The sequence below is a fragment of the Alexandromys fortis genome, unplaced genomic scaffold, assembly GCF_014885135.2.
Source record: "Alexandromys fortis isolate MF-2015 unplaced genomic scaffold, M_Fortis_MF-2015_v1.1 scaffold_50, whole genome shotgun sequence".
Taxonomy (NCBI): domain Eukaryota; kingdom Metazoa; phylum Chordata; class Mammalia; order Rodentia; family Cricetidae; genus Alexandromys; species Alexandromys fortis.
In genome coordinates this window covers 689,879-717,518 of record NW_026067932.1, presented here as the reverse complement: position 1 = coordinate 717,518, position 27,640 = coordinate 689,879, and the positions used below count along the sequence as shown (strand labels likewise).

Below are 27,640 nucleotides of genomic sequence, written 5' to 3'. Positions count from 1 at the left end.
CGAATTCTCAGGCTGTTAAGGACAGGCGTCTTTGCTTGCGACCCCGCCCCAGTCTAGACCACCTGGGATCCCCAGCTCAGAGCGAAAAGGGGACCGAGAAGGTTTCTGTGGAGGGCAACCTTCGTGACCGCGCCTCTCTCTGTTACTCCCCGCAACCACTGAACTCGGGTTACATTTTCCGCACAATGAACTCCACTGGAGGAACAAGACTGGCCGGTAGTCCCTAAGCGCCAACTGGGGGACCACCGACAGAAAAGTGTTATTAGTGCAACCCCGCCCCTTCCGCTACGCTTGGATCCCGCCCCTTCCTCCGTCCCGACCCCGCCTTTATCCCCCGCGGGCTGTCCCGTGTCCTGATGTTTTCTGTGCTCAGCCCTAGATCGAAGTTCCCGCACGTGGGAGGCCGGGCCGGACCTTGAGCGCGATGCCCCGCGCGCGCCGTTGCCGGATAGTGCGCGCTCTGCTGCGCAGCCGGTACCGCGAGGTGTGGCCGCTGGCAACCTTCGTGCGGCGCCTGGGAACTGAGGGCAGGCGACTTGTGCAACCTGGGGATCCAAAGGCCTTCCATACGTTGGTGGCCCAGTGCCTAGTGTGTGTGCCCTGGGGCTCGCAGCCTCCACCTGCTGACCTTTCCTTCCACCAGGTGGGCCTCTGGGTGGGATCCCCGTGGGTTGGGGGCGGAGAGCCGGGAGTACATTGGCCAGCTCACGTGTCAAGACCTCTTCTCCTTCCCAGGTATCATCTCTGAAGGAGCTGATGGCCAGGGTCGTGCAGCGACTCTGTGAGCGCGGCGAGAGAAACGTGCTGGCTTTTGGCTTCTCGCTGCTTTGCGTGACCCAAGGCGGGGCCCCTTTGGCCTTCACAACCAGCGTGCTAAGCTACTTTCCCAACTTGGTGACTGACATCCTGCGTTTTAGTCGTGCATGGATGCTTCTGCTGAGCCGAGTGGGGGACGACCTGCTGGTCTGCCTTCTGACCCGCTGTGCGCTCTACCTGCTGGTGCCTCCGACCTGTGCCTACCAGGTTTGCGGCTCACCCCTGTACCAAATCGATAGCCTCGCGGATACCTGGCCCTCAGTGCCCCCCAGATTCTGGCCCACACGACCCGCGGGCAGAAATTTTATCCATCTTGGATCCACACACCCGGTCAGGAACAGCTGTTACCAGGAAGCATGGAAACCCTTGGCCTTGCCATCTCGAGGCGTGAAGCGGTGTCTGAGCATCACGGATAGAAGTGTGCCTTCATCCAAGAAGGCCAGGTGCAATCTGGCCCTGAGACGGAAGAAGGGAACCGACAAGCAGGCGGTTCCAACCCCATCAGGCAAAACACGGGTGCCAAGGCCTGCCCAGTTCCCCGCAGTGCCTACTAGCAGAGCTACCAAGGGAAATTTGTCTTCCAGAGGAAAGGCACCTGACCTGAGTCTCTCCGGATCAGTGTTCTGTGAGAACAAATGCAGTTCCACAGACCTGCAGTCACCGCTATGCCAAAATGCCTTTCAGCCCCAACCTTTTACTGAGACCAAACGCTTCCTCTACTCCAGGGGAAGTGGCCGAGAGAAGCTGAACCCCTCATTTCTACTCAACAACCTCCAGCCTAGCTTGAATGGGGCCAGGAGACTGGTGGAGATCATCTTTCTAGGCTCCAGGCCTCAAACATCAGGACCACAATGCCAGACACGCCGCCTGCCAAGGCGCTACTGGCAGATGAGGCCCCTATTCCAGCAGCTGCTTGTGAACCATGCAAGGTGCTCATACGTCAGACTCCTCAGGTCACATTGTAGGTTTCGGACAGCAGCCCACCAGGGGGCAGGTGCCTTGAACACCAGCCCACCGCACCTCATTAATTTGCTCCGCCTACACAGCAGTCCCTGGCAGGTATATGGTTTTCTGCGGGCCTGCATCCGAAAGCTGGTGCCTTCAGGTCTCTGGGGTACGAGGCACAACAAGCGCCGCTTCTTGAAGAACGTGAAGCAATTCATCTCCTTGGGGAAGTACGGCAAACTCTCACTGCAGGAGCTGATGTGGAAAATGAAAGTGGAGGACTGCTCCTGGCTTCGCAGCAATCCAGGTGAGCAGGGCTGGCCTCCACTGAATGCAGCAGGGGTCCAGAAAAGGGAGACAATGAGGAGTTCGCCGCGGTGCCGTGGCTTTATGCAGTCAGTGGTTGGGTAAGTTCTATCCGATGGCCTCCGACTCCAAACTCCCTCCGGCCCCGTTTGTGCTAGCCAAGATTCTTGTTCAAGACCTGGGGCAGGTTCTCAGTGCTGGGGACACCGGGGAACAGATGTGCAGGAGAGGTGCATAGTGGATGGAAATACCGGCACCTGGTGAGAAGACGCTCTAGAGAGAGCTTCTACAGGTTATCCGTGATCCCTTTGTGGTACAGCGCCTTGCCGATAACAACGGCAGGTCAGCACCGGAACCCATTTGTCCTGGTAGAAAGCGAGGCTCCTAAGGTTTAAGGGTTCTCCTAGTTCACCCAGTGAACCAGATGCATGCTTAAGCTTTAACTGTGCAGCTCCTCAGTCCACGAAGGGGAGGGGTGGCGGGGAGACAAATAAAAGAAAGACTTCCCTACAGTAGTGAAGATCCCTGTCCCATCTTATGTGAAGGCGCCCAAGCAAGAAGAACCCGGCCTGCTGCGGGAAGGGGACTGTGTGTGACCTCGGAGTTTGTAGAGCCAGGACCCCTGTGGCTTCCCTTGCCTGGTTTAATGTTGAGGTTGGCCCACCTTCGCCTCTTCAGTTTGTTGTTGTTTTCTGTCATCATAGGTTGGGTCTTTGGCTACACACTTCCCTCTGGACGCTGCCTTAGCTGCACCTAGTGCTGCCATAGATGGTAATTTTTCTATCAGTGGTTTTGGAGGCATTTTCGACCTCCCATTGTTTTTGTTTTGTTTTGTTTTGGGGGGGTTGATGTATTTATTACATAGGAATTTTAAAATTCCAAATGTGTGAATTTTTTTTTTTTTTTTTTTTGGGTTTTTCGAGACAAGGTTCGCTGTGGCTTTGGAGCCTGTCCTGGAACTAGCTCTGTAGACCAGGCTGGTCTCGAACTCACAGAGATCCGCCTGCCTCTGCCTCCCGAGTGCTGGGATTAAAGGCGTGCGCCACCATCGCCCGGCTGTGTGAAATATTTTGAATGTTCCTTTTGAATTGATCTAAACGAGAGTTCAAGAATAGTTTGTATAATACCAGCCATTTGAAGGTGCTGGAAGCGTGCACTTCTGCACAAGTTCATTGGGTTTCTGAGTGCTGAGGTTTTTGCGTTCACTACGTCACGTCCACACCCTTTCCAGGCCGTGACAGAGGAAGAGGGATGGATACCTCCGTCTCTGACTGGACAAATAGGCTTATTTCTTCTTCTGGTGGTATTTACATGCAATATTGTTATGTACTAGTTATAAGTTTATTTATTTATTTATTTATTTATTTATTTATTTATTTATTTATTTATAGACAAGACTGACCTTGAACTCAGGAGTGCAGGCATTAAAGGGTGTGCCACCATACCCAGCAGGATTTTCTATCTTTCTGATTAGAGAATCTGATTACCAGGATATCACGTCTCTAGTGATTTTTTTTCTTTAAATGTGAAGTTTTGTGTTGTGGAGATAGGTTTTTGCTAAGTTGCTCAGGCTGCCCTTCCTGCCTCAGCTTCCGGAGAAGTAGGGTTGCAGGTGTGTAAACCACGCCCAGTAACTGAGTTTGTCAACTCAGACTGACTGAGCTGGGCTTGCTTTTGTTTTTTTCCTACTATGTCTTTTTTCTTCCTTTAAGTTTTGCTTTTAAACATTTCACATTTTTGCAGTCCAAATGGATCTTTTCCATAGCAGGCAAGTGAATTTTTTTTAGACATTGCTATACCAGTTGGACAGTGGTCACTTAGCTGGAAAGCTGAGCTGGCTGGCTTCCTCTCCTTCAGGAAGAAATGTGCCGGAATGTGCTGCTCCTATTATTTCCAGTTCGCGTTCATCAGTTTTAAAATGATGTGTGTGGGCTTTTACTTGTCCGTCTCTGTATCACTTGAATGTCAAGTACCTGCAGAAGCTGGAAGAGAGCCCTGCATTCCCTTGAGCCAGACTTACAGATGAGAGCCACCATGTGAATGCTGGGAACCAAACCCCAGTTCCCTGAAAAAGCAGCCAGTTTGCTGTACCCCACCCCACCCCCACGTCTTGCTGTCTGCACAGTTGTAAAGAACATCTCCTTGCTGCTGCCTGTGTTTTCATTCTGTTTTTACCTTAGAGTAGTAAGAAGCTGTGTGCACCGTTCGTGGCCAGTGGTCACCTGACATTTGAGCCTTAACGCAGTCCATCTCTGGTCAGCATCTCCACCAACTTCCTGTGGTAGCCACATGTGACTCAGTTTCCACCTGGAGTCAATTCTGACTTAGAAGTCATTTGAGTTCAAGCTTTTCTGCTCCGCCTGCAACCTTGAGGGCTGTGAGAAACATCTGAGACAGACCATAAGAAAGAGCATTTTTGCCCAGATGAAAGAGTACATTATTCCGTTAAGNTCAGCATCTCCACCAACTTCCTGTAGTAGCCATGTGTGACTCAGTTTCCATCTGGAGTCAATTCTGACTTAGAAGTCATTTGAGTTCAAGCTTTCCTGCTCTGCCTGCAACCTTAAGGGTTGTGAGAAAGGTCTGAGATAGCCCATAAGAAAGAGCATTTTTGCCCAGATGAAAGATTACATTATTCTATTAAGATTTAGGCCAGGGTAGGCCAGCTGGAGGCACTCCTCTTAGAGATTAGAAGCTGCCTGGTAGCCAAATTCTTGTTTGAGATAATACCTCCACTTGAGGTATTCCCAAGGACACTGCAGGGAGGAGGTTAGCGGGTTGTCCTGCACTTTTGCTTGTAATTAGTATATATGCTGACTGAGAAATAAACTCAGGGCTGGTTGGTATTCACCTTCAGTCCTCCCAGGCTAGCCTATGTTTTCTGTCTCTGTTTCTCTCAATCTTCCATTTCCTTTAACCTCATGCTCCCTCCCAGGTAACCCCTGCTGATTCCTGCCAGAATGGGCTCCCATGACATCCTGTGTCTCTGCTGACTTACTTTTGCCTTCAGTCTCTCTACACCCAAGTTAAACATCATTCTTGTTATTTTTTATTTATTTATTTGGTTTTTGTTTTTCAGGATAGGATTTCTCTGTAGCTTTGAAGCCTGTCCTGGAACAGGCTTCCCTATTTCTAGCGGTTATTTTATGTATATGTACACTCTGCCACGCCTGGCGCCCTGGAGCAGACCAAATGAGGGTATCAGATCTCCCGGAACTGAAGTCACAGGAGGTTGTGAGCTACCTTGTGGTTGCTGGAAACCTCTGCAAGAGCAGTCAGTGCTCTTGACCACTGAGGTGTCTCTCCAGCCCCTGACGTCTTCTTTCTCTGTTCATTCTGTCTCCTATCTTGTGCCTCCTTTGGGATTCTTATTCTTCTTCCCAAGTTTCCTTTATGTTTATCACAGCTGGTAAACCAGCTTTATCTGGATAAAGCAGGCCCCATTGTGTCTGGAGATGTACAGAGTGATCCACAGAGGCCCTCGGAAGGGACAGCTATCCTGACCCATGGTGCAGTGAACCTTTATGTCCAGTTTGACAGTTAGAGCCGTCTGTTCTCTGCTTGGCTCTGCACAGCTCTGAACGGCACTGCTGTCAGTGCGGGGAGTGTGTGACCCAGGATCACAGCCCCAGCACCCACTGAAGGCTGCCTGTGCGCGTGTGTGGAGTCTCAGTGTTGACATCAGGTGGCGTCTTCGATCACCTGGAGTCAGTATTTCAGATAGGATCCATCTGTCTTTGCCTCCTGAGCGCTGGGATTACAAGTACAGGTCACCACACAATAGAAGTCAGTTTTCATGCCTCTAGAGCACGCACTTTTCCAGGCAAACCATGTCCCTAGCCCCTATCTGAAGACATTCTTAGCTTTAGAGTTGGCAGAAGCTAGGGTCTGCTGAGTCCACCCATCACAAAAGATTCACTGGATAGACACAGTGCTAGGTCAGATTCAGAGGTTGGGGGAGGGAAAGATGGCTCAGAGCATTTCTCTCTCAGTCAGCAGTCACACACCTCTAGTCAGCAAGCCTGTAGGGTCCCGACACCAACACGGCTTTGTCGGGGAACTTTAGTGTACAACATGCTAAAAAATAAAATAAAAAATAAATCACATCCAAAAAACGTTGAACTAATTTATTGATCTATTTTATTAGAACCCAGCATGTCCAGAGCTACACCGCTTGGGCTCATTTTGGGGCTTCCATGCTGGACCTTATGAGTCTGGGCTTAGTCATGAATATTGAGTATCTACTACTTTCAGAAAACAACTGCGTCCCTGCAGCAGAGCACCGTATGAGGGAAAGGATCCTGGCTGCGTTCGTATTCTGGCTGATGGACACATACGTGGTAGAGCTGCTCAGGTCATTCTTTTACGTCACAGAAACTACATTCCAGAAGAACCAGCTCTTCTTCTACCGTAAGAGTGTGTGGAGCAAACTGCAGAGCATTGGAGTGAGGTACCACACCACGTCTCTGTTATCAGTGTCTGCTGTCTACAGTGGACCTTCAGGACATAGACTCCGTGTAGTCATGGACTGGGGAGCCTGCTTTCTGGGCTGTTAGATCAAAAGTTGGGTTTGCACCATCTATAGGGTCCCTAAAGAGGGAGGAATTCATACCAAACAGAACATCTGCCTGTTTGGTACGTGGGTCAGATGGGTTCGCCCACCTATGAGGAGCCTCCTCAGTGGGGAACCTCAAGGGTCCACTCCAAGAGCTGGCAGGGCCTCTGAGTGGCTAAGGTTCTTTGCTTATTGAGCTGGGATTTGCTGTCCCAGTCGGAAGAGGCAGAGTAGAGGCCAGGCAAGGCCTGCAGAGAGCAGATTACCACATTAACCAAGGTTTCTCTGGGTACCTCTGGCTGTTCTGAAGCTTGCTCTGTAGACCAGGCTGGCTTTGAGATCGTCTCCACCTCCTGAGCACTGGGATTAAAGGTGTGCACCACTACCAGCCAGCGCCATGTTTCATGAGGCCCCGAGGTCCAGCCGTAGCTATGTATTACACACCACCCACTGTGCTTGTGGGATCCTTAGCCAGCACACGGCTTCTGGAACACTTTGGCACACACATACCTGGGGCGGGCAGGGGTGTTTTTTTTTTATTTTTCACACCTGTGTCTAAGCCAGGTTATCCATACACTGCAGCAGATTGCTTCAAAAGTGTCCTGGTCAATGGAACCACCCAAGAAAGGAACACTGAGGGCAGACTGTGGGACGAGATGTCCCAGGTACCAACACAGGCTACATTGCCATGTACTCTGCCCAGACGGTTCCGTGGGTTGTCTAGTTGTTGAGGGTTGCTATGATCCTGGATGTAGCCCCATAGCATGGCCAGGTGTCAAATGACCCAAGTTTCTAACCACCCCGATGGGATGTGTCTCTTGCATGTCCCGCATGCTCACGTCATAACTCCACAATGCTCTCTGTAACAGGCAGCACCTCAAGAGAGTGCGGCTGCAGGAGCTGTCACGAGAGGAGGTCAGGCAATACCAGGAGGCCTGGCCGGTCACGCCCATATACAGACTGCGTTTCATCCCCAAGACCAGTGGTCTCCGGCCCATTGTGAACATGGGTTACAGCATGGGCACCAGAGTCCTTGACAAAGAGAAACAGGTGAGCACGCTTGGCTCCTTTACTGCTAGTGCAGCCTCCACTCTGCTCCCGTGAGGGCTCATGAAGTTCTTTGTCCTGGGTAAACAGAAGAGGGAAGACAAAGAGCTGGTTGTTCCTGAGTCCAAAAACTCAGCATGTGGGAAGGACCTAGAGAAGGGAGATGATCTCAAGAGCAGAGGACTTGGGACACAAACCTTGGAAGTACCTCAGGGATCCTGCTAAGTAGAGTAGACACCATATGGCCTCCATGCTAGGGGCCACAGTAGCACTGCCTCCCCCTTTCTCACGGCTGGATGTCCGTAAAAGCTCTGACTCCTCCCAGTAGCTGTGTAAGGTATGTGGGGTGACTTTGTCATTGGTAATGCCCCAGAGGACAAAGTGAAGCTATTGATGCCTCAGCTCAGTGGAGGACCTTTGTGAGTGACCCCAGCCCAGAGGACGTGTCTCTGGACATGCCTTGATAGTGGGTGAGACCAGATTGGGGCAGGCCCCAAATGCAGTCAAGTGACTTAGTGGGAGAGGTCTTCTAGGACTCTGGGCTACAGGAGTCTATTCTGAGAAATCAGGGTGGTCTGGGAGAATCTGTCAAGTCCCTTTCTCATGTGTCTTCTGTGGCCCCCGTGCAGGCCCAGGATTTCACCCACCGTCTCAAGACGCTATTCAGCGTGCTCAACTATGAACGGAAAAAGCATCCTAACCTCCTGGGGGCTTCTGTCCTGGGCCTGAATGACGTCTACAGGACCTGGCGGACCTTCGTGCTGCGCACGCGAACTCTGGGATGGACACCCAGGATGTACTACTTTGTTAAGGTAGGCATTGGTACTCCTGTCTATCACATTTGCTCTCATGGTCTGGGCTGTAGGGACGTCCTCGGAGCAGCCAACACTGGGTGACCCATTGTAGGCTTAAGCTGGTTAGAGTGTTGGCCTGTTACCATATGTAGACCAAAGATGCAGGGGCACCCCATTCTTCCAGGATAACCAGCTCCCAGAACATCCATGAGCTAAATACGCATTCCCTGCACAGTATAGTCCAACTCCTCTGGGATGCACCCTGTAGGAGAATCCTATTGGTCGATGGGTCCCATTCAGAGAAGTAGCCAAGGTTGATTCTACCACCAGGACCTGGATGCTGGATGCTGCAGTGTCTGGGGTATGCTCCAGGATCCTTTGTCTGGAATGGGAAATTTGTAGGATGAGCATGTGCAGCTAGGCCGGTACAGGAGCACGGAGTATCTTTCTCCTGCAGGTTTGCTTAAAGGCAGGTTAGAACCCAGACACCAAGGGCAGAGCCAGTAGGACCCCAAGGCCTGGACCCAACCATGCTTAATAGTGCTCACGTGTGTTCCGCAGGCAGATGTGACGGGAGCATTTGATGCCATTCCCCAGGACAAGCTCATGGAGGTTGTCGCCAATATGATCAGACACCCAGAGAACATGTACTGTGTCCGCCAGTATGCAGTGGTTCAAAGAAATCGCCAAGGCCAAGTCCATAAGTCCTTCAGGAGAGAGGTAACACCATAGTGGACTCTTATCTATGCTGAGAGCATGTTGGTGGCACAGGCCTTCTCATACCATGGATATCTGGGATCTGTCAGTAACACAGCTGAGGCTGTGATAGGTCCACACTTCTGGCAAGTTCATACAATGGCGTGTCTATGGTTTGGGTGTTCGTGGCGCCAACAATCATTTGTCTGACCCCATCCTGTCTCCCTCCATGGGACTCTCAATGGAGCTTCCCCTTCCAGGAGCTATCTGCAGCTATCCTCCCTTGCTCTGGAACAGTTTGTTGATCCAATGTCCTCTTCAGTAAACATGTGGGGTCTGCAGGTTTAAAGGGGGAGGAATTTGCAGAGTTTTGGCCTGGAAGAGGCGCAAGGGGGCTTCCTTCCCCTTGTGTGTAGGACACACAAGACTCACAGGCAAACGTTTAACTCTACATGTGTGGTATTTGCAGTGGCCTTGTAGCTTCTGCACCAAGGGCATATTTGTAATCACTACACCGGACTGATTCCTTCCCTGCTCTGGCCAGAGCAACCGTCATGGTGCCTCTGTAGAGGTTACAAGACAATGTGTAGGAGCTAATTTTCTCCATCCACTATGTGGATCTGGAAATAGAACTTAAGTCAGTAGGTTTGGTGGTAGGTGTCTTCACTTACTAAGCCATTGCAGCAGCCCCAAGTAAATACCTGAAGTTACCTATTTCTCTCTGAGAGCCCTCAGTAGTGCCGTACACATTCTGGCATTTTGCCAGTTCATTATTCAGTTCAAATCTTTTTTGTTGTTGTTGTTTATTAATTGTAATTTTTGATAACCTCTTGCTTTTTGAAAATGCAGACATTTTCTGTATATCTTGCTATTCTTTCCTATGTTAATTCTTGTACTTTAACTACTCTGGGTGGCTTTTCTCCTGGCACTACAGCAAACCCACTTGGCACATGGGTTTCTTGTTTATTTTGTGCTATTGTATGTTAAATGTACATAATAATGGGTTTCATTATGACAACTTTATATGTGTGTATAATGCATTTTGACCATATTCACACACGCAACCTAACATGGGAAGTTTTAAGATTCAACACCAATGTGCAGTCTCAACATATGAGAGTATGGAACAGAAGTATGACAAGTTTGAGGACAGCCAAGGTTACTTAGAGACTCCAGTGTTCCTGTCTCCCGGATGCTTCACCCCTGACAGGCTTGGAATTGTCCCTGTGTTGTCTGTAGATGGCGCTGTATTCCTCCAGTGACATCCTGTCTGGAGACATGGGCCTTGGTGACCACTGGATAAAAAGCAGGCATCCTAGAGAGTCTGTTGCAGGAAATGTCATCTCCTCCCTATTCCTGACAGCTCTTCCTCCTGTCTGCACACTGCCTCTGTGGAGAAGTCTGGGTGCTGCTTGTGTTGTGATTGTCAGTAACCACAGCATTATGGGGGTATCTGATCTGTGGAGAGAGCTGACTGTGGTCAAACCTGCTGTTTCTGTGACTCTTCCTGCTGGGATGCTAGATTCTCTCTTTTCCCTACAAGACTCTACCATGAAGTGACCCTACATACATTGTTGTATTGTTCAACTGTACTGTGCCTGTCCCAGCCAGAAAACCATGTCCCCTCTGGTTCCCCTCAAGTACTGACTTCTTTGCTGCAGGTCTCCGCCATGTCTGACTTCCAGCCGTACATGGACCAGTTCCTGACACATCTGCAGGAGTCCGATGCCAGCGCACTGAGGAACTCGGTTGTCATTGAGCAGGTCCTGGGGCTTCCCACTCGTGGGCCACACCTGGTGGGGCCTTTCGTCCTCTACTTTGCTGTTTGTTTCAGTGCAGGAATGTGACCAACATGCTCCTTGGTGGAGAGTTCCCATGACCAAGGCCCCCCAGTAGCTACTAAGGTGGAAATGCTAAGACTCTTGCTTTGAAGTGCCCTTTCTACCCTTCTGTCCCCCATAATCCAGCTGACCCATTAGTGAGCTGGTAAAAGTATCTCCTCCCTCAGTTTTGACCTTGAGACCATAAGACAGTTCACCTGCTTTGGGTGGACAAGTTGGCCTTGTTCTGTGGTCCTCGTCTTGGTCCATTGTGTCAGAAGCAGTGTTTCCCAATGCCACACACAGGAGATCTCTTCCCACAAGTTGGTGGTTCTTAAAGAACCTTCTTTGTACATACTCCACCTTTGGAGCAGCCACGCTCACTGAGTGTTTTGGATGGTTTTCTTTTGGCTCCTCGGGGTACTGGGTGAGCTGCAAGTTTCCAGACCTAGTGCTATAAGGACATAGGAGGTTACATCACTGCTCTGTAAGTTATGTACCCCCGTCACCTTGAGTCAGATTCAGCCTAGTCATACAGGGACACTTGGCCCTGCCCCCACCCCTACTTTACCATGAATGCTCAGTCTTGAAGGGGCATCTGGTAGCAACCTGCTGCAATATTCCGCATGCTCACACCCGTCCGTCTACCTGTGTCTGGTTTTCTAGAACTTCTCTCTGAATGAGACCGGCCGCAACCTGTTCGACTTCTTCCAGCACTTTGTGCATAACAGCATCATGGAGATTGGCGGCAGGTGGGCACAAGCATGGGGCAAGTGGGCAGAGGCTGGGCTGGTACAGGTAGGTAGAGGCCATCCTTACTGCTGAGCAGGGTGCCCGCTAACTGGCTACAGTTTATCTGACCGGCTGCCTCCACCTCATTCCTTCCTCCCCACTTCACTTTGTAGAATTTTCTTGCCCTCTGCTGGCTGGGCCACAGGGCTGCCTACCCATAAGGCCTTGGGAGCTCCTGGCTAAGCTTGGCCCCATTGAAGTTAAAAATTTTGTATGCTTGTAGCTCCTGTTGTCATTTTGACAAAGTGGCAGGGGCACCTCGCCTGCGCAGCCAGTTGCAGGGCACGTGTAGCATCAACAAAGAGAATGCAGTGCCCGTGGCTGGGTCCCCCTGAGACTCCCGTGAGACTGGCTCTGTGCTGGAGCTGCCTAACAACCCATCAGCCCGCAAAGACCTGTCTTGTGTGTCTGGATTAGATGTGAGGTTGAGTGTTTGAGCTTTTGCTTGGACCTTCTGCACCCAAAGTCCCCCCCCCCCCCTAGAGAATGGAACGCTGCCAATGCACTTGGCTCCTTTTTACTGGACTCATAGGAGCCCCCAGTGAGTGCCAGTCAGAATGGGATTCCAGGCTTACACCCCGGTCTATTAGAGATGATGTCAGGTAGGAGAAGAAATGTCTGATTATCAGAAGTCACGATATGTATTAGGATGTGATTGGAAATGTTAAATGTGCATACTAGGAGACCACAAGCTGCAACTGGGTGTGTTTCCACAAACACAGCAAAGGGTGCTCCTGAGTCCTGATAGGTACTGAGCATAGATCTGTGAGTCCATCCATGTGGTAGGTAACTTAGTTTTCGTGTGGGTCAGCCTGATACACTGAACAGTCAGATCTGTGTGCGCTGTGCTGGAGAGCTTCCTCTGACAGTTACTCCAGCAGAAGGGACTGAGCCAGTTCGAGGGGTTAAAGGTCAGCTCGCACCTACTCTTTCTCACATACGGGTTCCCTTGGTGAGTTTCCTGTCCTTATCATGTGAAGGCACCCACCCCTGCCGGCACCCACCCCTGCCAGCACCCACATGTATGTTTGATTGAAGGGTGCCATTGTGTTCTCTGTGAAGAAATGGTTACCCCTGGAATGTTCCTGCACTAACATTCTGTTACTAATGGTCTCAGATACATATTCAGTTCAAGAGCCTGATTGCTTATCATTCCTGTTTAAAATTTAAAACTTAAGAAAAGCCTGGAGTCAGTGAATGGGGATGTATCCCTAACACCCAGGTTATAATAAGAGTGGGGGATGGGAGAGATAAGGGCAGTACTTCCTTTTAGGTCTGACAGTAGTAGATAATACTGTTTTTATGTAGTCTTTGAGCATGTCTACAGAAGGGTGTCTGTGTATGTTCATGTATGTCTGCGTCCGTATTTACACATGGGGGTTTGTCAAACGTGAGCGTAAGCCCACATGGCTGCTGCTTCTGACCTTAACCACCCCCTCCCAGGTGCTATGTCCAGTGCCAGGGCATCCCCCAGGGCTCCAGCCTGTCCACCCTGCTCTTCAGCCTGTGTTTCGGAGACATGGAGAACAAGCTTTTTGCGGAGGCGCAGCAGGACGGGTAAATGCTTCCTTTTACCCCTCCAAGGGTCCGGGTCATGAGTTGACATAGCTGTACACGTCATGTTTCCAGCTCACTGGGCGGGTGCTACAGTTGCTTCGTGTCCAAGATGTAAAGGCCATTGCCGAAAACCTGTGACGTGCCCCAGAGCTCTTTCTGTCAGGAAGACAGTAAAGCTGTTTTATCACTTTGTTTTGTCTTTGTGCGTTCCCATATTTAAAGTGTTTTAGGTTGGATCCTTTACAGGTGGATTCTACATGAAGCCTGTCAATGTGTCTCATTTTATAGGCTGCTTTTACGCTTTGTGGATGACTTTCTATTGGTGACACCCCATCTGGTCCAGGCAAAAGCCTTCCTCAGGTAGGGACCGTCATGCCCAGGTTTCCGCTGTCATGATCACGGTGAGTGTGTGGCTGAGGTCTGTAATTCCGCTTGCCTGGAGCTCGTGTTGTTACCAAGACCTAGTGTCACCTCTACTGAGTGGCAGGGACATCTTACCTATGCAGCCAGGCACGGGACACCTGCAGCACCAAGGAAGACAGTATGGCACCCATGGCTGGTCCAGCTTGGTCTCACCGAGGATGCAGTGAGGGACCAGGCCAATGCCAGTGTTTGGAAAGTCTTCAGATGAGACAACAGACAGTAACTCCCACGCCCCCCCCCCAACTGAGCCCACAGAAGGGCTGTTTGCAGAGGCCTGAGGCACTAAGCCCTTCTGGGAGATGTGACCACAGCTGTCTTGGTTAGACTTTCTATTGCCGTGAAGAGACACCATGGCCACAGCAACTCTTTTTTATTAATTTAATTGTTTTTATTTATTTTACATACCAGCCATTTCTCCCTCCCTTCTTTCCTCCGGTCCTCTTTCTCATCTACCCTCCCCCCATCCACTCCTCCATCTGCATTCGGAAAGGGGCGGTCCTCACCATGGTCCTGCACAAAGCCTGGCGCATCAGGTTGAGACAAGACCAGGTAATCCAGCATGGGGAACAAGTTAGCAAAAACCAGCTAAGTGCCAGGGAGAGGTCCTGCTCTCCCTGTTAGAAGCCTTCCTGAGAGACCAAGCTACACGATTGTCACACACATGCAGAGGGCCTAGGTCAGACCCATGTAGGCTCCCGGACTCACAACAGCAAGTCTTATGAGGCTGGCTTACAGTTTCAGAGGATAGTCCATTATCATCATGGTGAAAACATGGCAGTGTGCAATCAGACATGGTGCTGGAGAGGTAGCTGAGAGTTCTGCATCTGGATCTGCAGGCAACAGGGAGTAAACTATGCCACAGTAGGCACAGCTTGAGAATAGGAGACCTCAAAGCCTGGCTCCAGTGACAGCTTCCTCCAACAAGGCCACACCTCCTAATAGTGCCACTCCCTATGGGCCAAGCATCAAACACATGAGGGCCATACCTATTCAAACCACCACAACAGCCATTCCTGACAACTTTTTGTTTTGTTTTGTTTTTTTCAAGACAGGGTTTCTCTGTAGCTTTGGAGCCTGCAGATACCTCAAAGTAGCAACAAGAAAGCAGGCTTTTGGGGTCATAGGGAGAAGATGCCTTGCTATGTGGATGCTAAGATATGACCATCAGAGAGTCATGTGACTCTTCCTACTTGTTTGATGCCTGCCTATTTTGTTCTGAGCTGGCCCCATTGTTCTATTGCTTACACAGAAGACAGCAGGTAGGCTACAGTCCAGAGCAAGACTGTGCCTGACATTCCATTAGGGTGCCCTCAAGGACCCGCTCTCTCTGGTCCCAGAACACCTGTGTTCCCTCTCTTACCCAGGGCCCTGGTCCACGGCATTCCTGAGTATGGCTGCACCATAAACTTACAGAAGACAATGGTGAACTTCCCCATGGAGACTAGTACCCTGGACGGTGCAGCTCCACACCAGCTGCCTGCTTGCTGCCTGTTTCCCTGGTGTGGCTTACTGCTGGACACTCAGACTCTGGAGGTGTTCTGTGACTACACCAGGTAAGCACACCTGGCCATGTTGAGGAGCCATGAGCTCATGGGGGCAGGGGATGCTGTAGGGTGCTCCATTCTGTCTCCTGTTGAGGAGCCATGATCTCATGGGGGCAGGGGATGCTGTAGGGTGCTCCGTTCTGTCTCCTGTTGAGGAGCCATGAGCTCATGGGGGCAGGGGATGCTGTGGGTGCTCCACATTGTTTCCTGCTTCTGGACACAAGTAACCATGAGGCCTGGAGTGATAGAGGCCATAAGGTGTTCCCTTTCTGCCTGGAGATGGACAGGGCAATGTGAGAACATCTTCAGCCTTGTCTCAAGTCTCTTAGAGACCATGGAGTTCCTTCTCTGTAGGAGGTATAAGGTGCTTGTGGGAGGAGGTGCTTGGTCTCCACCTACCGGGAGCTCACAACCCAGCTTTGGTGTAGATACGACAGATTTGAAATGGAAATAGGTGAAATTATCCGGACTTCTTCTTTTATGAGTGAAAGTATGAGGAGTATGGCAGGAGATGGGCAAACCTATCGTCACGTTGACAGCTGTCTGTTCTGAGCTCAAATCCAAACTCTCCTGTCTCCATAGCAGCACTCTTTGCAAGTTCACACCATAAGGAAAGAGTTGGGTGCAGATAAGCCGTCTGTGCAGGTGCCCATATCTTCTGTGCTGTCCGCACAGGCCTGGGCTCCTCAGTGTCATGAGTAATGAGTAAAACAATCAAAACAGCATTCCCCTTCTGAACATACTGCTAAAAGCAGAGAACAGCACCCCCTTATGGGAATCCAGGCTGGCCCTGGACAGGGGGAATCGGAGACGACTCTGACACATAGACCAGAAGGTTCCTGCTTCCAGAGCCAATGTTCAGAGCAGCTGTGAGCTCACCAATGAGGCTGCAGTTTGGGCTGAGGATCCTTCCGTCTGAGCCAGGCACAACGTGTCTAGAGGTCAGCCAGAGTGACTAGCAACACCCTAAGGGAAAACATACTGGTAGGAACTTCTTCTCCCCAAACCATAGCTCACATGTGAAGCGTGAAGGGAGTCAACAGAACGCTGCAATGTAGAACACAGCCATGTAGGTGTGTCCCCAGAATTGTGCAGTGGATCTTAGGATCTGTGGGGTGGGGGGAATTGGTGTAAGACCCCCGTGGATAGTAGTCTATGCTGCTTAAGCCCTCATAACGTGATTTAGTGTGTGCTCAGACTCTACACATATACACCCACGCTTTGATTCAGTCAGGCTAAGGCAACATCTCCAGAAAGCGGCACTGTGGTCTTTAGAACATGCATTCATTTTCCCTAGCAATTCCACGTCTTCGTGTCTCTCCTGAAAAAAAAAAAATTGGAGACTACCAAAGATTTGACTTGAACCTTTACGGTGGTGAGGCTGGTTTGTCTTGCCCTTTGACCTAAGCAGTGGCACAGAAGATGCTTTGGAACACAAACAGCAGCCTTCTTCTGCTGTAGAGACCACATTTCCAAACAGTATTTAATGGCAGAAACCCCATTTCAACATCAAAGGGTTCAAAAGTCTGTATAGATGTAGCGATACTTCATTTGTATTTTAATAAATAAAACTTGCCTGAAGTTCAGAGAGTAAAACAGCCACACTGCCCAGCCGCACAGACCAGGCAGTGGTGACACACACCTTTAACCCCGGTAGCCACACTAGTTTGTCATAGAAGCCAAGCGATAGTGGTGCACACACACCTTTAATTTCAGCACTAGAGAGGAATATAAGATGGGATGAGACAGCTCTCAGATGCAGTCTCATTCTGAGATTCCTGGAGGCAGGATTGCCATTTCATACTGAAGTAGAGGTAAGAGCCAGTGGCTGGCTGTTCTGCTTTTCTGACCTTCAAGTTGAACCCCAGTTTCTGTCTCTGGGTTCTTTATTAATTGTGCTACACATAGAAAGGTATGATTAGGACTGGGGAGGTAACTTGCGTTAAGAGTATCTCTGTGTAAGAATGAGCATCTGAGCTCAGAACCCCGAAGCCCACATAAAAAGCCATGGTGGTTACAGGCACCTGTATCCCCAACACTGTGGGTGCAGATGGGAAAAGCTGGTCACAGTGGCTTGTTGATTGCCAGGCTACCTCCAGAGTCAGTGAGAGATCTTGTTTCAAGGAAATATCATGGGATTTGGAAGAGCGGGACACCCCTTCCTCGGGCCTCCATCTGCATGTACAGGCATACACTCAAAAGTGTAAAAACAAAAATCTTTTAAAGAAGCTTAACAGAGGTAACCGTGCCTGTTACCAGGATACATCTCTGAGAACGACGCAAGGTCTTTGGATGGCAAGAAGGAGCCACCCCTTGCCATCTTGTAATTTTATTTTCAAAGGTGGCCGAGAAGCATCCTGCAGTCTGCAAGTGGTCTGACACTATCGTAGGCATTTCCTTACTGTTTGCTGCTGCCGAGGTCTGGCTGAAGGCAGTGTTCTGCTTCCTTCACAGCCCTGTACTGGGAAGGTGCTCTGTCAGACTGAGCAACTTAAAGAAGCACGGGGCTTTGTGATTTCCTGTATGATTTATATTTCCTTCTAAACCGTGGGTTTTGCCGGCTCTTATTTGCCACTGATGAGCAAAGATGTCTGGTGATGCTAAGCTTGGATAAAACGGATGTTGCTCACTATATCTGGCTAGGTTTGGGTTGTCCAGGGCTTCATGTGGTGCTGTGAGCATGTACCAAGAGCTGGAATGTGTTCCCTGTGTGAAGGTCCATCCCTGTCTCAGCCCTCAGTGTGTAGCAGAGAGGGACAGGGGGTGGAAGGGCATCGGTGCTGGTCTCTCAGAAGAGGGGTTGATGTGGGAATCACACAGGCAGGATGTCTTTGTGCTGCAGTTACGCCCAGACCTCAGTTAAGACCAGCCTCACCTTCCAGCGCACCTTCGAGGCCGGGAGGAACATGCGGCACAAGCTCTTAGCTGTTTTGCGGCTGAAGTGTCACAGTCTGTTTCTAGACTTGCAGGTAAGCAGATGGGCAGCCACGTCGTCTGTGGAACCCTTGTGCAGGTCCTGTTCTTCGTGTGGGGGCACGTGCAGGGAGAGGTGTGTGTGTGTCGAGGGCAACCGTGCGTGCGTGTGTGTGCGTGTGCATGCGAGTGTGTGCATGTGTGTGCGTGCCTGTGTGTGCGTGTGTGTGTGTGAAGAGTGTGTGGACATCTGTATGTCCCCTGAGCATCTACCCTGCTCATCCCCATCACTTGACAATACTATCATCAGTACAGAGAGAGAGAGAGAGTCTCTGTTTGGAAGGGGCCGCTGTGGTAGGCTTTGGCACCTGCTCCCTCCTACTTCCTCCCCTGGCTGGATTTCCTGGGTTCCTCACACAGGAAGTGTTCATTTGTGATCTGAGGGACGTTGCTGATGCTTCTCTTTCTGTTGGGACTCCAGGTGAACAGCCTGCAGACCGTCTGCATCAATGTTTACAAGATCTTCCTGCTGCAGGCCTACAGGTGAGTCATGGGTCTGTGCCACCACTAGAGGGAGCCACAGACCAGAAATTTCAGCCATGCTGTCTGCTGGGGCTTTCAAGCTTAAGACAAGAGCTGACTAGTTGCTCCCTGGATTGGGTGGCATACTAACGTGGGGTCAGGAAAAAAGCAGAATCAGCCAAGTCTCTACACAGCTCTGTATCTGTCAGATGAGAACCTCTTCTGGTTTCCCTGTACCGGAAGCCTATGTGACCTTAGGTGCTGATCAGAGCCTGTGGCTGACCGGCTTGAAACAGGAGGGGAAGCTAGGGTATAGAGCCCCCCAAGAAAGCACCCCAGGAGGCATAGGATGGGAAAGAGAAGCAGGGGGATTCAGAGCTCCAAAACCCAGAGAATCAGATCTATTGCTGAGTGTCCCCAGCCTTGCATCCAGAAGGCATGACAAGGACATAGCCTAAAGCAGCCATGGCTTGTTCTTCTGCAATAGTCTTGTCCTTGGTTGGTCCTGAGACCTGGGACTGGTGGCCGATCGGTAGGATCCATTCCCAGGTTTCAAGTAGTGAAATGCCCCCACCTAAGTCAGGTTTGTTAGGCCAGACCGCGTGGCATCCTCTACCTGACCAGAGCTTTCTTCTGAAGTCTCCTGTACGGGTGGGATTGGCTTCTGTGACTCATGAAAGTCACAGGAAGTGCTGCATGGAGTTGTAGCAGAGGCCAGAGTTCTGCCTGGAGTTGACAGATGGCCACACCAACCACAAACCAGATTTATGCCACTGTGGGTCTGGCCTCCTCCTAAGTAACCTCCCAAGTCACTGGAGCTGAGTGTAGGAAAAAGCTTGTGCTGTGGAAAACTGAGCACAATTTCAAAGTCAGGCAATTTACCCTTGCTGTGATGTGAGGTGACATGCATGAGGCACCTGGGGAGAGACTAGTTATATGACGGTACACATGTATGAAGACATGTGCACACACACATGCTGAGTGTTCACACGTAGTTCATGTGTACATGGTTCTGTGCATCTGGTGCACATAAATGTGTGTGTGTGGTTCACATGTATGCAAAGACAAGAGCTCATTCATGTGTACACGCATGTACATACTCACCAAGGGCCCTTCCCTGCCATTGTGGCTCCTGCCCAGGTTCCATGCATGCGTGCTTCAGCTTCCCTTTGACCAGCATGTTAGGAAGAACCCCGCATTCTTTCTGGGCATCATCACCAGCACAGCATCCTGCTGCTACTCCGTCCTGAAGGTCAAGAATGCAGGTGCGTGGATAGACCAGGGCCAGCGTTCTTGTGCAGGGGCTGGATAGCCTGCCCTCACTCGGGCGCTAGGCTGCTGACCGTCGTTCCTGGGTCTAGCAGGTCAGAAGGGTGTGGAAAGCCTGTCGGAGGGCCTGAGGGTCAGTGGCCCATGGTTCTTGACCCTCCGTCTGCTCCCCCAGGAGTGACACTAGGGGCCAAGGGAGCCTCTGGCTTATTTCCTCTTGAAGCTGCTCGTTGGCTCTGCTACCAAGCCTTCCTGATCAAGCTGGCTGGTCATTCTGCTGTCTACAGGTGTCTCCTGGGACCTCTCAGGGCTGGTAAGTGAGCTCCTCCAAATGACCCCCAAATCTACCCTTGAACACCAAATGCCTAGTTGAACCCAAAGGCAGACTGTAGACGCCAAGCCTGTCTCCATTTGCCAGGGGAGGAGCCTGCTGGGGCAGCCCTTGGGAGGGGGGGGCGCCGTGAAGCTGGGCTTCTAGACCACATCTTCCTACTTCTGCCTGCCTGCTCCCTCTGTTCTGACTCTGCCTCTTACCCCCCTAGAGGCCCATGGGATGACATGTTTCACTCTCAGGAACCTTCTGTTCCTTACCTGGTCCCCTCACCCCCTCCTCTGCTCTGCTGCTTTCTAGATTCAGGGAGCGATGCTGAGGTTTCTCTGCATCTGTTTCCGTACTGCCACTCTTGCAGTCCTTGTGTGCCCAGTGTAGTGGTGGTGGTGTGTATCTGGGTGGGACTCCTGCTCACGCCTGGCCCACATGTGGCCAGGACTTGACCCAGGTAGGCTAAGGGACTACCTCACCTCTTTGGAAAGAAATTCAAACACGTCCTCTGTTGCAGCCCAGAAACAGCTGTGCCTGAAGCTCCCTGCGGCGACAATGGCTATCCTCAAGGCTGCAGCTGACCCAGCCCTAAGCACAGACTTTGAGACCATTTTGGACTAAGTCTGCTTCCTTCATCTGGATGAACATGGGCACTTTAGCCTCTCCTTTCATAAATTCACGTCACCAGAGGGACTGGCCTGTTGTGTAAAGGAGAGAGTCACTTGTTGGTTCCCGGCCGCTTAGCCCCTAAATAAGCACATAGAGACTGTATTAATTCAATCACTACTTGACTCATTAGCTCTAGTTTCTTATTAGCTAACCCTTACATATGAATTACATATTAATTTAACCCATTTCTATTAATCTACGTATGGCCACATGGCTGTGGCTTACCAGCTAAAGTTCTGGTGTCTGTCTTCCAGTGGGGCTTCATGGTTTCTCTCTCACTCTGCCTTTTTTTTCTCCCAGCATTCAGTTGAGTTTTCCCTGCCTACCTCTATTCCCCGTGCAGGCACAAGATAGTGTTTTTACTAACCAATGGTATTCACAGCATACAGAGGGAGTTTGTCCTTGTTTCTCTGGTGGACTTGATTTCCTTCTTAATGCCTTCCAGGAAGCAGATCCCACCCTTTTTAGTGGCAGGGATCCCCTAGCTACCAACACCAAAAGGAGGTAGAAGGTGCATGGGTGCGCTGGGACGATGTGGACAGATGTGAGGTGCTGGACCTGATGTCTTTTTATATCTAACCATGGAGCCTTTCCCAATGGAGTCAGAGTGTTTCAGAGAGGAAGACATGGCTTTGAGCCAATAACCTAAATTACAGCCTAAATATATTTCAAATTCAAGTGACTGCATGTTTAGTTACTTTTCTATTGCTGCGATAAAACATCATGACCAAGGCAACTTATATAAGCAAGGTTTTTGGTTTTTGTTTTTAACTGGAGCAGTAGTTGAGAGTTTACATATTGACCCAAAGCATAAGGCAAAGAGAACTAACTGGGAGATGGTAGGGGTCTTTTATTTTTATTTTATTGTATTTTTCGCAATATTCTCAGAGTCCACTTTAATGTTTAGTGGTAGTTTGACAAATACTTCAGAACGTTGTGAACGTTGAAATCAAACAGGTCACAGGCAAGTCGAAGGGATCATGCTGGGGACATTTCATAAGTTCTCTGAAGCTAAGATTCCTTGGCAGCATCTCACGGTAAATCAATCATAGTGGTATCTACTGAGATAAAATTGGATGATGTATGTTAGTACTAAATCAGACAGGAGTCATATGCAAATAAACAGCAAATCATGAAAGTGTTGTTGTTTGTCATGCTTGTTTGACGTATCACTCTAACAGACTTCTACTTCTCCCTGCCCCCCCCCCTTTGTTTTTTCTTCCTTCAAGACAGGACCTTACTGTGTAGATCTTGGCTGTCCCAGAACTCACTGTGTAGACTAGGCTGGCCTCAAACTCAGCTTGATCCACCTGCCTTTACTTCCCAAGTGCTGGGATTAAAGGCACGTGCCACAATTCCCTGATGTGAGATTCCCCTCTGTATGTTGTGAATATGTTTTATTATCATTGGTTAATAAAGAAGCTGCTTTGGGCCTATGTCAGAGCAAAAAAAAAAAAAAAGCCAGGCAGGAAATCCAAACAGAGATAGAGAGAAAGTAGGAGGAGTCAAAGAGATGCCATGTAGCTGCCGAAGGAGAGGAAAATGCCAGACCCTTAGGAACCTTACCGGTAGGCCACAGCCTTGTGGTGATACACAGATTGATAGAAATGGGTTAATTTAAGATGTAAGAGGTAGCTAGGAATACGCTAGAGTCATTGGTCAAACCGGGTTGCAATTAATGTAGTTTCTATGTGATTATTTGGGTCTGGTTGGCTGGGAAACGAACAAGCAACCTCCTACAATTCCCTAGCTTGTTTCCTGAATTAATACCCTGATTACACACTATACGCCCTTCATCACAAAGCCCCATTCAAACTGCCTGCCCATGTCCTTTGCATAAACTTTCCATTCTAACCTGATCCTCTCCTCAAATTTGAGTCTTTCCCTTTGCTCAGCCCACACAATGGTGTTCTTATTTCCTTCCCTTTGCTTTTCTTTTTCTTTCTGTCTTTTTTTTTTTTTTAGAAAAGAACAGGCTTCTAAGCAGTAGCAATCAAACATGATAAAATAATAAAATATAATAAGATAAAACAAAAACCATCACACAGAGGCTGGACAGGGCAACCCAACAAAAGGAAAAGAGCCCCAAGAACAGGCACAAGAATCAGAGGCTCACTCATCCACACACTCAGGAGCATACTAGACTAAGCTAAAAGCTCTAATATATATGCAGAGGACTGGTGCACACCCATTTTGGCCCTGTGCGGTCTTCATAGGTTCATATGAGCCTTGCTTGGTTAATTCAGAGGGTCTTGTTCTTCTGGTGTCCTCTATCCCCTCTGGGTTTTAACAAACTTTCTGCTTCCTCTTCTTCAGGGTTCTCTGAGGTTTGAGAGGGAGGATTTGATGAAGACATCCCATGTAGGGCTGTGTGCTCCAAGGCCTTTCTCTGCATAAAGTCTGGCTGTGGGTCTCTGCATCTGTTCCCTTCTGCTGCAGGAGGAAGTTTCTCTGATGATGACTGGATAAGGCGCTGATCATGAGTGTAGCAGAATATCATTAGGAGTCATTTTATTGATATTTTTTAAAAAGCAGTATTATTTGGCTTTTCCCTAGGTCTCTGGGCTACCTAGTCTCTGGTTCCTGGTTACCCAAGTGGCGTTGGGTATGAGTTCCATCTTGTGGAGTGGGCCCTAAGTCAAATCAGACACCGGCTGGCCACTCCCACACGGTCTGTACCACCATTGCCCTACCGTCTTATAGGTAGGACAGATTGTAGGTCAAAGGTTTTGTGGCTAAGATGATATTAACATTTCTCTTTCGGTAGCCTGCAGAGTACCTAGAGTGTCGGGGTGAAGGCTCCATGTAGGCACCAACTCAACTTCTTTAGGACCATCTTCATATATTTTAGGAGGTTTGACTGCACTAGGTTTCCATACTGTCCCTCAAATGCCCCTCAATTCCAACTGTATCTCTTCGAATTCCCTCTCTCAACCCTATCTCCTCTCCCTATCCCCACCTGATCCTCCTGTTCCCATCCCCTCCTGCCCCCAGTTCACCTGTAAAATATATTCTTTTCCCCCTCCCAGGGAGATCTATGTGTCCCCCTACCTAATCTCTCCCTCAACACCTAACCTCTGTGGTTCTTATCATTGACTTCACAGCTAAAATCCACATATAAATGAATACATAGAGAGTATTTGTCTTTCTGGGCCTGGGATACCTCACTCGGGATGATTTTTTTCTAGTTCCATCCATTTGCCTGAGAATTCCATAATGTCTATTTAAAAACAAACAAAAAATAAATAAAAACGCTAAGTAATACTCCATTGTGTCAGTCCACCGCATTTTGTTTATCCAGTCTTCCGTTGAGGGAGGCCTAGGTTTCCAGTTTCTGGCCATTATGAGTAGAGCAGTAATGAACATGATTGAGCAAGTGTCCTTAAAGCCTCCTTTGGGTATAGGCCCAAAAGTGGTATATCTGGATCTTGAGGTAGATCGATTCCCAATGTTCTGAGGAGCTACCATGTTGATATCCATGGTGGTTGCACAAATTTGCATTGATGGGAATCTTGAAACCTCAAAGCCTGCTCCCAGTGACACACCTTCCCCAATGAGACCATGCCTCCTGATCCAGTTCCACCCACTGGGAACCAAATATTCAAATATATGAGCCTCATTCATTCATATCAATACCACCACTCCCTGACCCACGTAGATCTGTAGCTACATCATCATGCAAAATGTATTCGGTCCAACTGAAAAGTCCCCATGGTCCTTCACAGTCTAAAAGCCCAAAGTCTCTTCTGAGACTCATGCAGTCTCTTAATTGTAGTCCCTTGTAAAATCAAAAACCAATTTCATACTTCCAACGTACAGTGGCACACAATATACTTTTCCATTTCAAAACAGAGGAAAGGGGACAGAGTGAGGAAATACCAGACCAAAGCAAAACCAAACCCAGCAGGGCAAACTCCAAATTCTGTATCTCTGTGCCCAATGTCAAGAGACTTATTAGATACCTCTCCATATCTCCCACTCCTTCCAGGCTAATTGATTGCAGCACACTTCCTTCCCTTGGGCTAGTTCCACACATACCCAGCCTGCAGCTTTTCTTGTCAGGTAGCCCATGGCTTTGGCATTTCCAACATCTTGGGGTCTCCAACACAATCCAGATTTCACCTTCACAGCTTCATGTGATGGCCTCTCAGGGGCCTCCATGCCAGGACTCTCCTGCCACAGGCTTGTCCTCAGATGCTGTCCTTAACTACAGAGGAAGATCTCACAACTCCTGTCCACTTGTGTTTTCCTTATTAAAGCCACGAAGTTCTGGCTGGTGCTGTCCAATTCTTCTGCTTGCTTGGGCTTGCTGGGTCCCTCCATGATTTACAGGTGGCATAAGCTTGGACCTGCTGATGGTTTTTGTTTTTAGGTGGCCTTGAGCCTTTGCCTTGCAGAGATTACAGATTTAGCTAGGTGGAGTTTCTCCCTGAAGATACCGCTCCCTTTATTACATTCATTATCAGGCCTTTCTTTTAATTTCTCATCTCTTTGGGCACAAGGCTTGGTTCCAACATTGCATTTCCTGGTGCTCTTTATCCCTTCAAACTATATTTGTGTTTATTTTTATCCCTCTTGCTCCTTTTTTATTGTAGTTCTACATAAGAAAGGTCACTAATAACCACATGACCTGGTCAATATAAGGTTATCTTGAAATCTTCTCTGCCAATGACATTAGTTCATGAACTGTTTAATTTAGCCTCAAGCAGGTTTTTAGGACAAGGACAAAAAGGGGCTACATTCTTTACCAAAATAGCACCAGAATGGACTGTAGCTGGGTAGTGGTAGCACACGCCTTTTATCCCAGCAGTCAGGAGGCAGAGGCTGGCAGATCTCTGTGAGTTTGAGGCCAGTCTGGTCTACAGAGCAAGTTCCAGGACAGTCACATACAGAGAGAGAGAGAGAGAGAGAGAGAGAGAGAGAGAGAGAGAGAGAGAGAGAGAAAGGAGGAAGAGGAGGAGGAGGAGGAAAGAGGAGAGAAAGGAGGAGGAGGAGGAAGAGGAGGAGGAAAGAGGAGAGAGAGAGGAGGAGGAAGAGGAGGAGAAAAGAGGAGAGAGAGAGGAGGAGGAGGAGGAAGAGGAGGAGGAAAGAGGAGAGAGAGGAGGAGGAGAGAGAGAGGAGAGAGAGAGAGCGAGAGCGAGAGCGAGAGAGAGAGAGAGAGAGAGAGAGAGAATGGTCTGTAGCCTGGCTGCTATTATTGTCCCTCTCTAAAACCTCTTGTTCTGGCTCCACAATCCTTATTGCTCTCAAACTACATGTTTCAGTACCTTGCTTCTACTAGGGCAGCCCATTAAGCCCCACTTAAAGCATTTAACTGATTTTCTAGTCTAAAGTTCCAAAGTGTTTTCTCCAAACAAAAGCGTGATAAGACCTGTCACAGCAATATCCCAGTCCCTGGTGCCAACTTCTGTCTTAGTTACTGTCCCATTTCTGTGAGAGACACCACAATCAAAGCAACTTTTAAAAGTGAGCATTTATTTGGGGTCTTGGTTATAGTTTCAGAGGGTTAGTCCATAAGCATCAAGGCAGGAAACATGATAGCTGGCAAGCAGGCATGGCACTGAGCAGTAGCTGAGAGCTCACATCTGAGCCCCAAGTAGGAGTCAGAGAGAGACTGTAGAGAGAGGGAGAAACTCCGTCTGGTATGAACTTTGGAAACCTCAAAGCTGCCCTCTAGTGACACACCTTCGTCAACAAAGCCACATCTCCTAACCCTTCCCAAACAGTTCCACTAACTCGGGACCAAGCATTCAAATATGTGAACCTATAAGGGCCATTCAAACCTCGACAACCTAACAAAGGAGATGGAAAACCCCTACAAGGAAAACTTTAAATCCCTGAAGAAATTGATTGAGAGAAGACATTAGAAAACAGAAAAACTTCCCATGTTAACCAATTGGTAAAAGTAATATTGTAAAAATATAACCATTCTTCTGAATTTACAGAATACAATCAATACAAACTCAACAAAAACCCCACAACATTCTTCAGAGAAATAAAGAAAATCCTAAAATTCATATGGAACCACAAAAGACCCCAGAGTGCCAAAACAATTCTGAAAAAAAAATGCAAAAAAAAACCATTCTAGATCTCAAGATATATTACAGAGTTACAGTAAAATAGCACAAAACAGTATAATGATGGCACAAAAACAGACATGTAGATCAACACAACAAAACAGAAGACACAAGTGTGAGTGTCTGAAATACAGTCATCTGAAATTTAGCAAAGATACCAAAAATATTCACTGGAGAAAAGACAGTGGCACTCGTACCTTGGCGGTAACAAACCACTCTCTAATCTGACGTAAGGCCCACTCAGAAGGAGGGAAATCATGCCTGGTACTGGAAATTTAGCCTACTCGTCAGGGATAGTGAGGTCTTGGATCTAAGAACTTAATTTAGCCATTTTGCTATATCAGCATAATTTCTAACTTCATGCTAAATATGTAAATTTATACCCATAGATAAGTGTAGCCCTTTCCCCTCATCAAAGAAACTTTGTTTGCAACTGACAGGTAGCATTACAGAGATCTCAACTAGATGGATACTGAAGACAAGTGATCATGGAGTACCCAAACCCAATAAATTCATCTACAGCACAACCCCTGACGTAACCTAAGACTCAGGGAACAAATGCCATTCAACAGA

The 27,640-nt window shown here is 48.9% G+C and overlaps 1 protein-coding gene across 4 annotated transcripts; it reads left to right on the top strand.

The window, feature by feature from the left end:
• The first annotated feature begins 340 nt into the window (after positions 1 to 340).
• Tert (telomerase reverse transcriptase) lies at positions 341 to 24,236 on the top strand. 4 transcript variants are annotated; one of them, XM_050145798.1, is made up of 16 exons: positions 341 to 643; positions 736 to 2,068; positions 6,322 to 6,517; positions 7,492 to 7,672; positions 8,299 to 8,481; positions 9,025 to 9,183; positions 10,821 to 10,922; positions 11,646 to 11,731; positions 13,215 to 13,328; positions 13,617 to 13,688; positions 15,116 to 15,304; positions 18,138 to 18,264; positions 18,690 to 18,751; positions 19,871 to 19,995; positions 20,175 to 20,312; positions 20,839 to 24,236. In XM_050145798.1, exons 1-16 carry the CDS (start codon positions 425 to 427, stop codon positions 20,940 to 20,942), a joined length of 3,390 nt encoding a protein of 1,129 aa, XP_050001755.1. In that variant the 5' UTR covers positions 341 to 424; the 3' UTR covers positions 20,943 to 24,236. The 4 variants fall into 4 exon arrangements, 3 of the variants coding, with proteins under 3 accessions (XP_050001755.1, XP_050001757.1, XP_050001756.1); XR_007592413.1 differs by lacking the exons at positions 20,175 to 20,312; positions 20,839 to 24,236 and having other exon boundaries at positions 18,178 to 18,264; positions 19,871 to 19,932; XM_050145800.1 differs by lacking the exons at positions 18,138 to 18,264; positions 18,690 to 18,751; positions 19,871 to 19,995; positions 20,175 to 20,312; positions 20,839 to 24,236 and adding an exon at positions 14,160 to 14,300 and having other exon boundaries at positions 15,116 to 15,249.
• Positions 24,237 to 27,640: the final 3,404 nt, after the last annotated feature.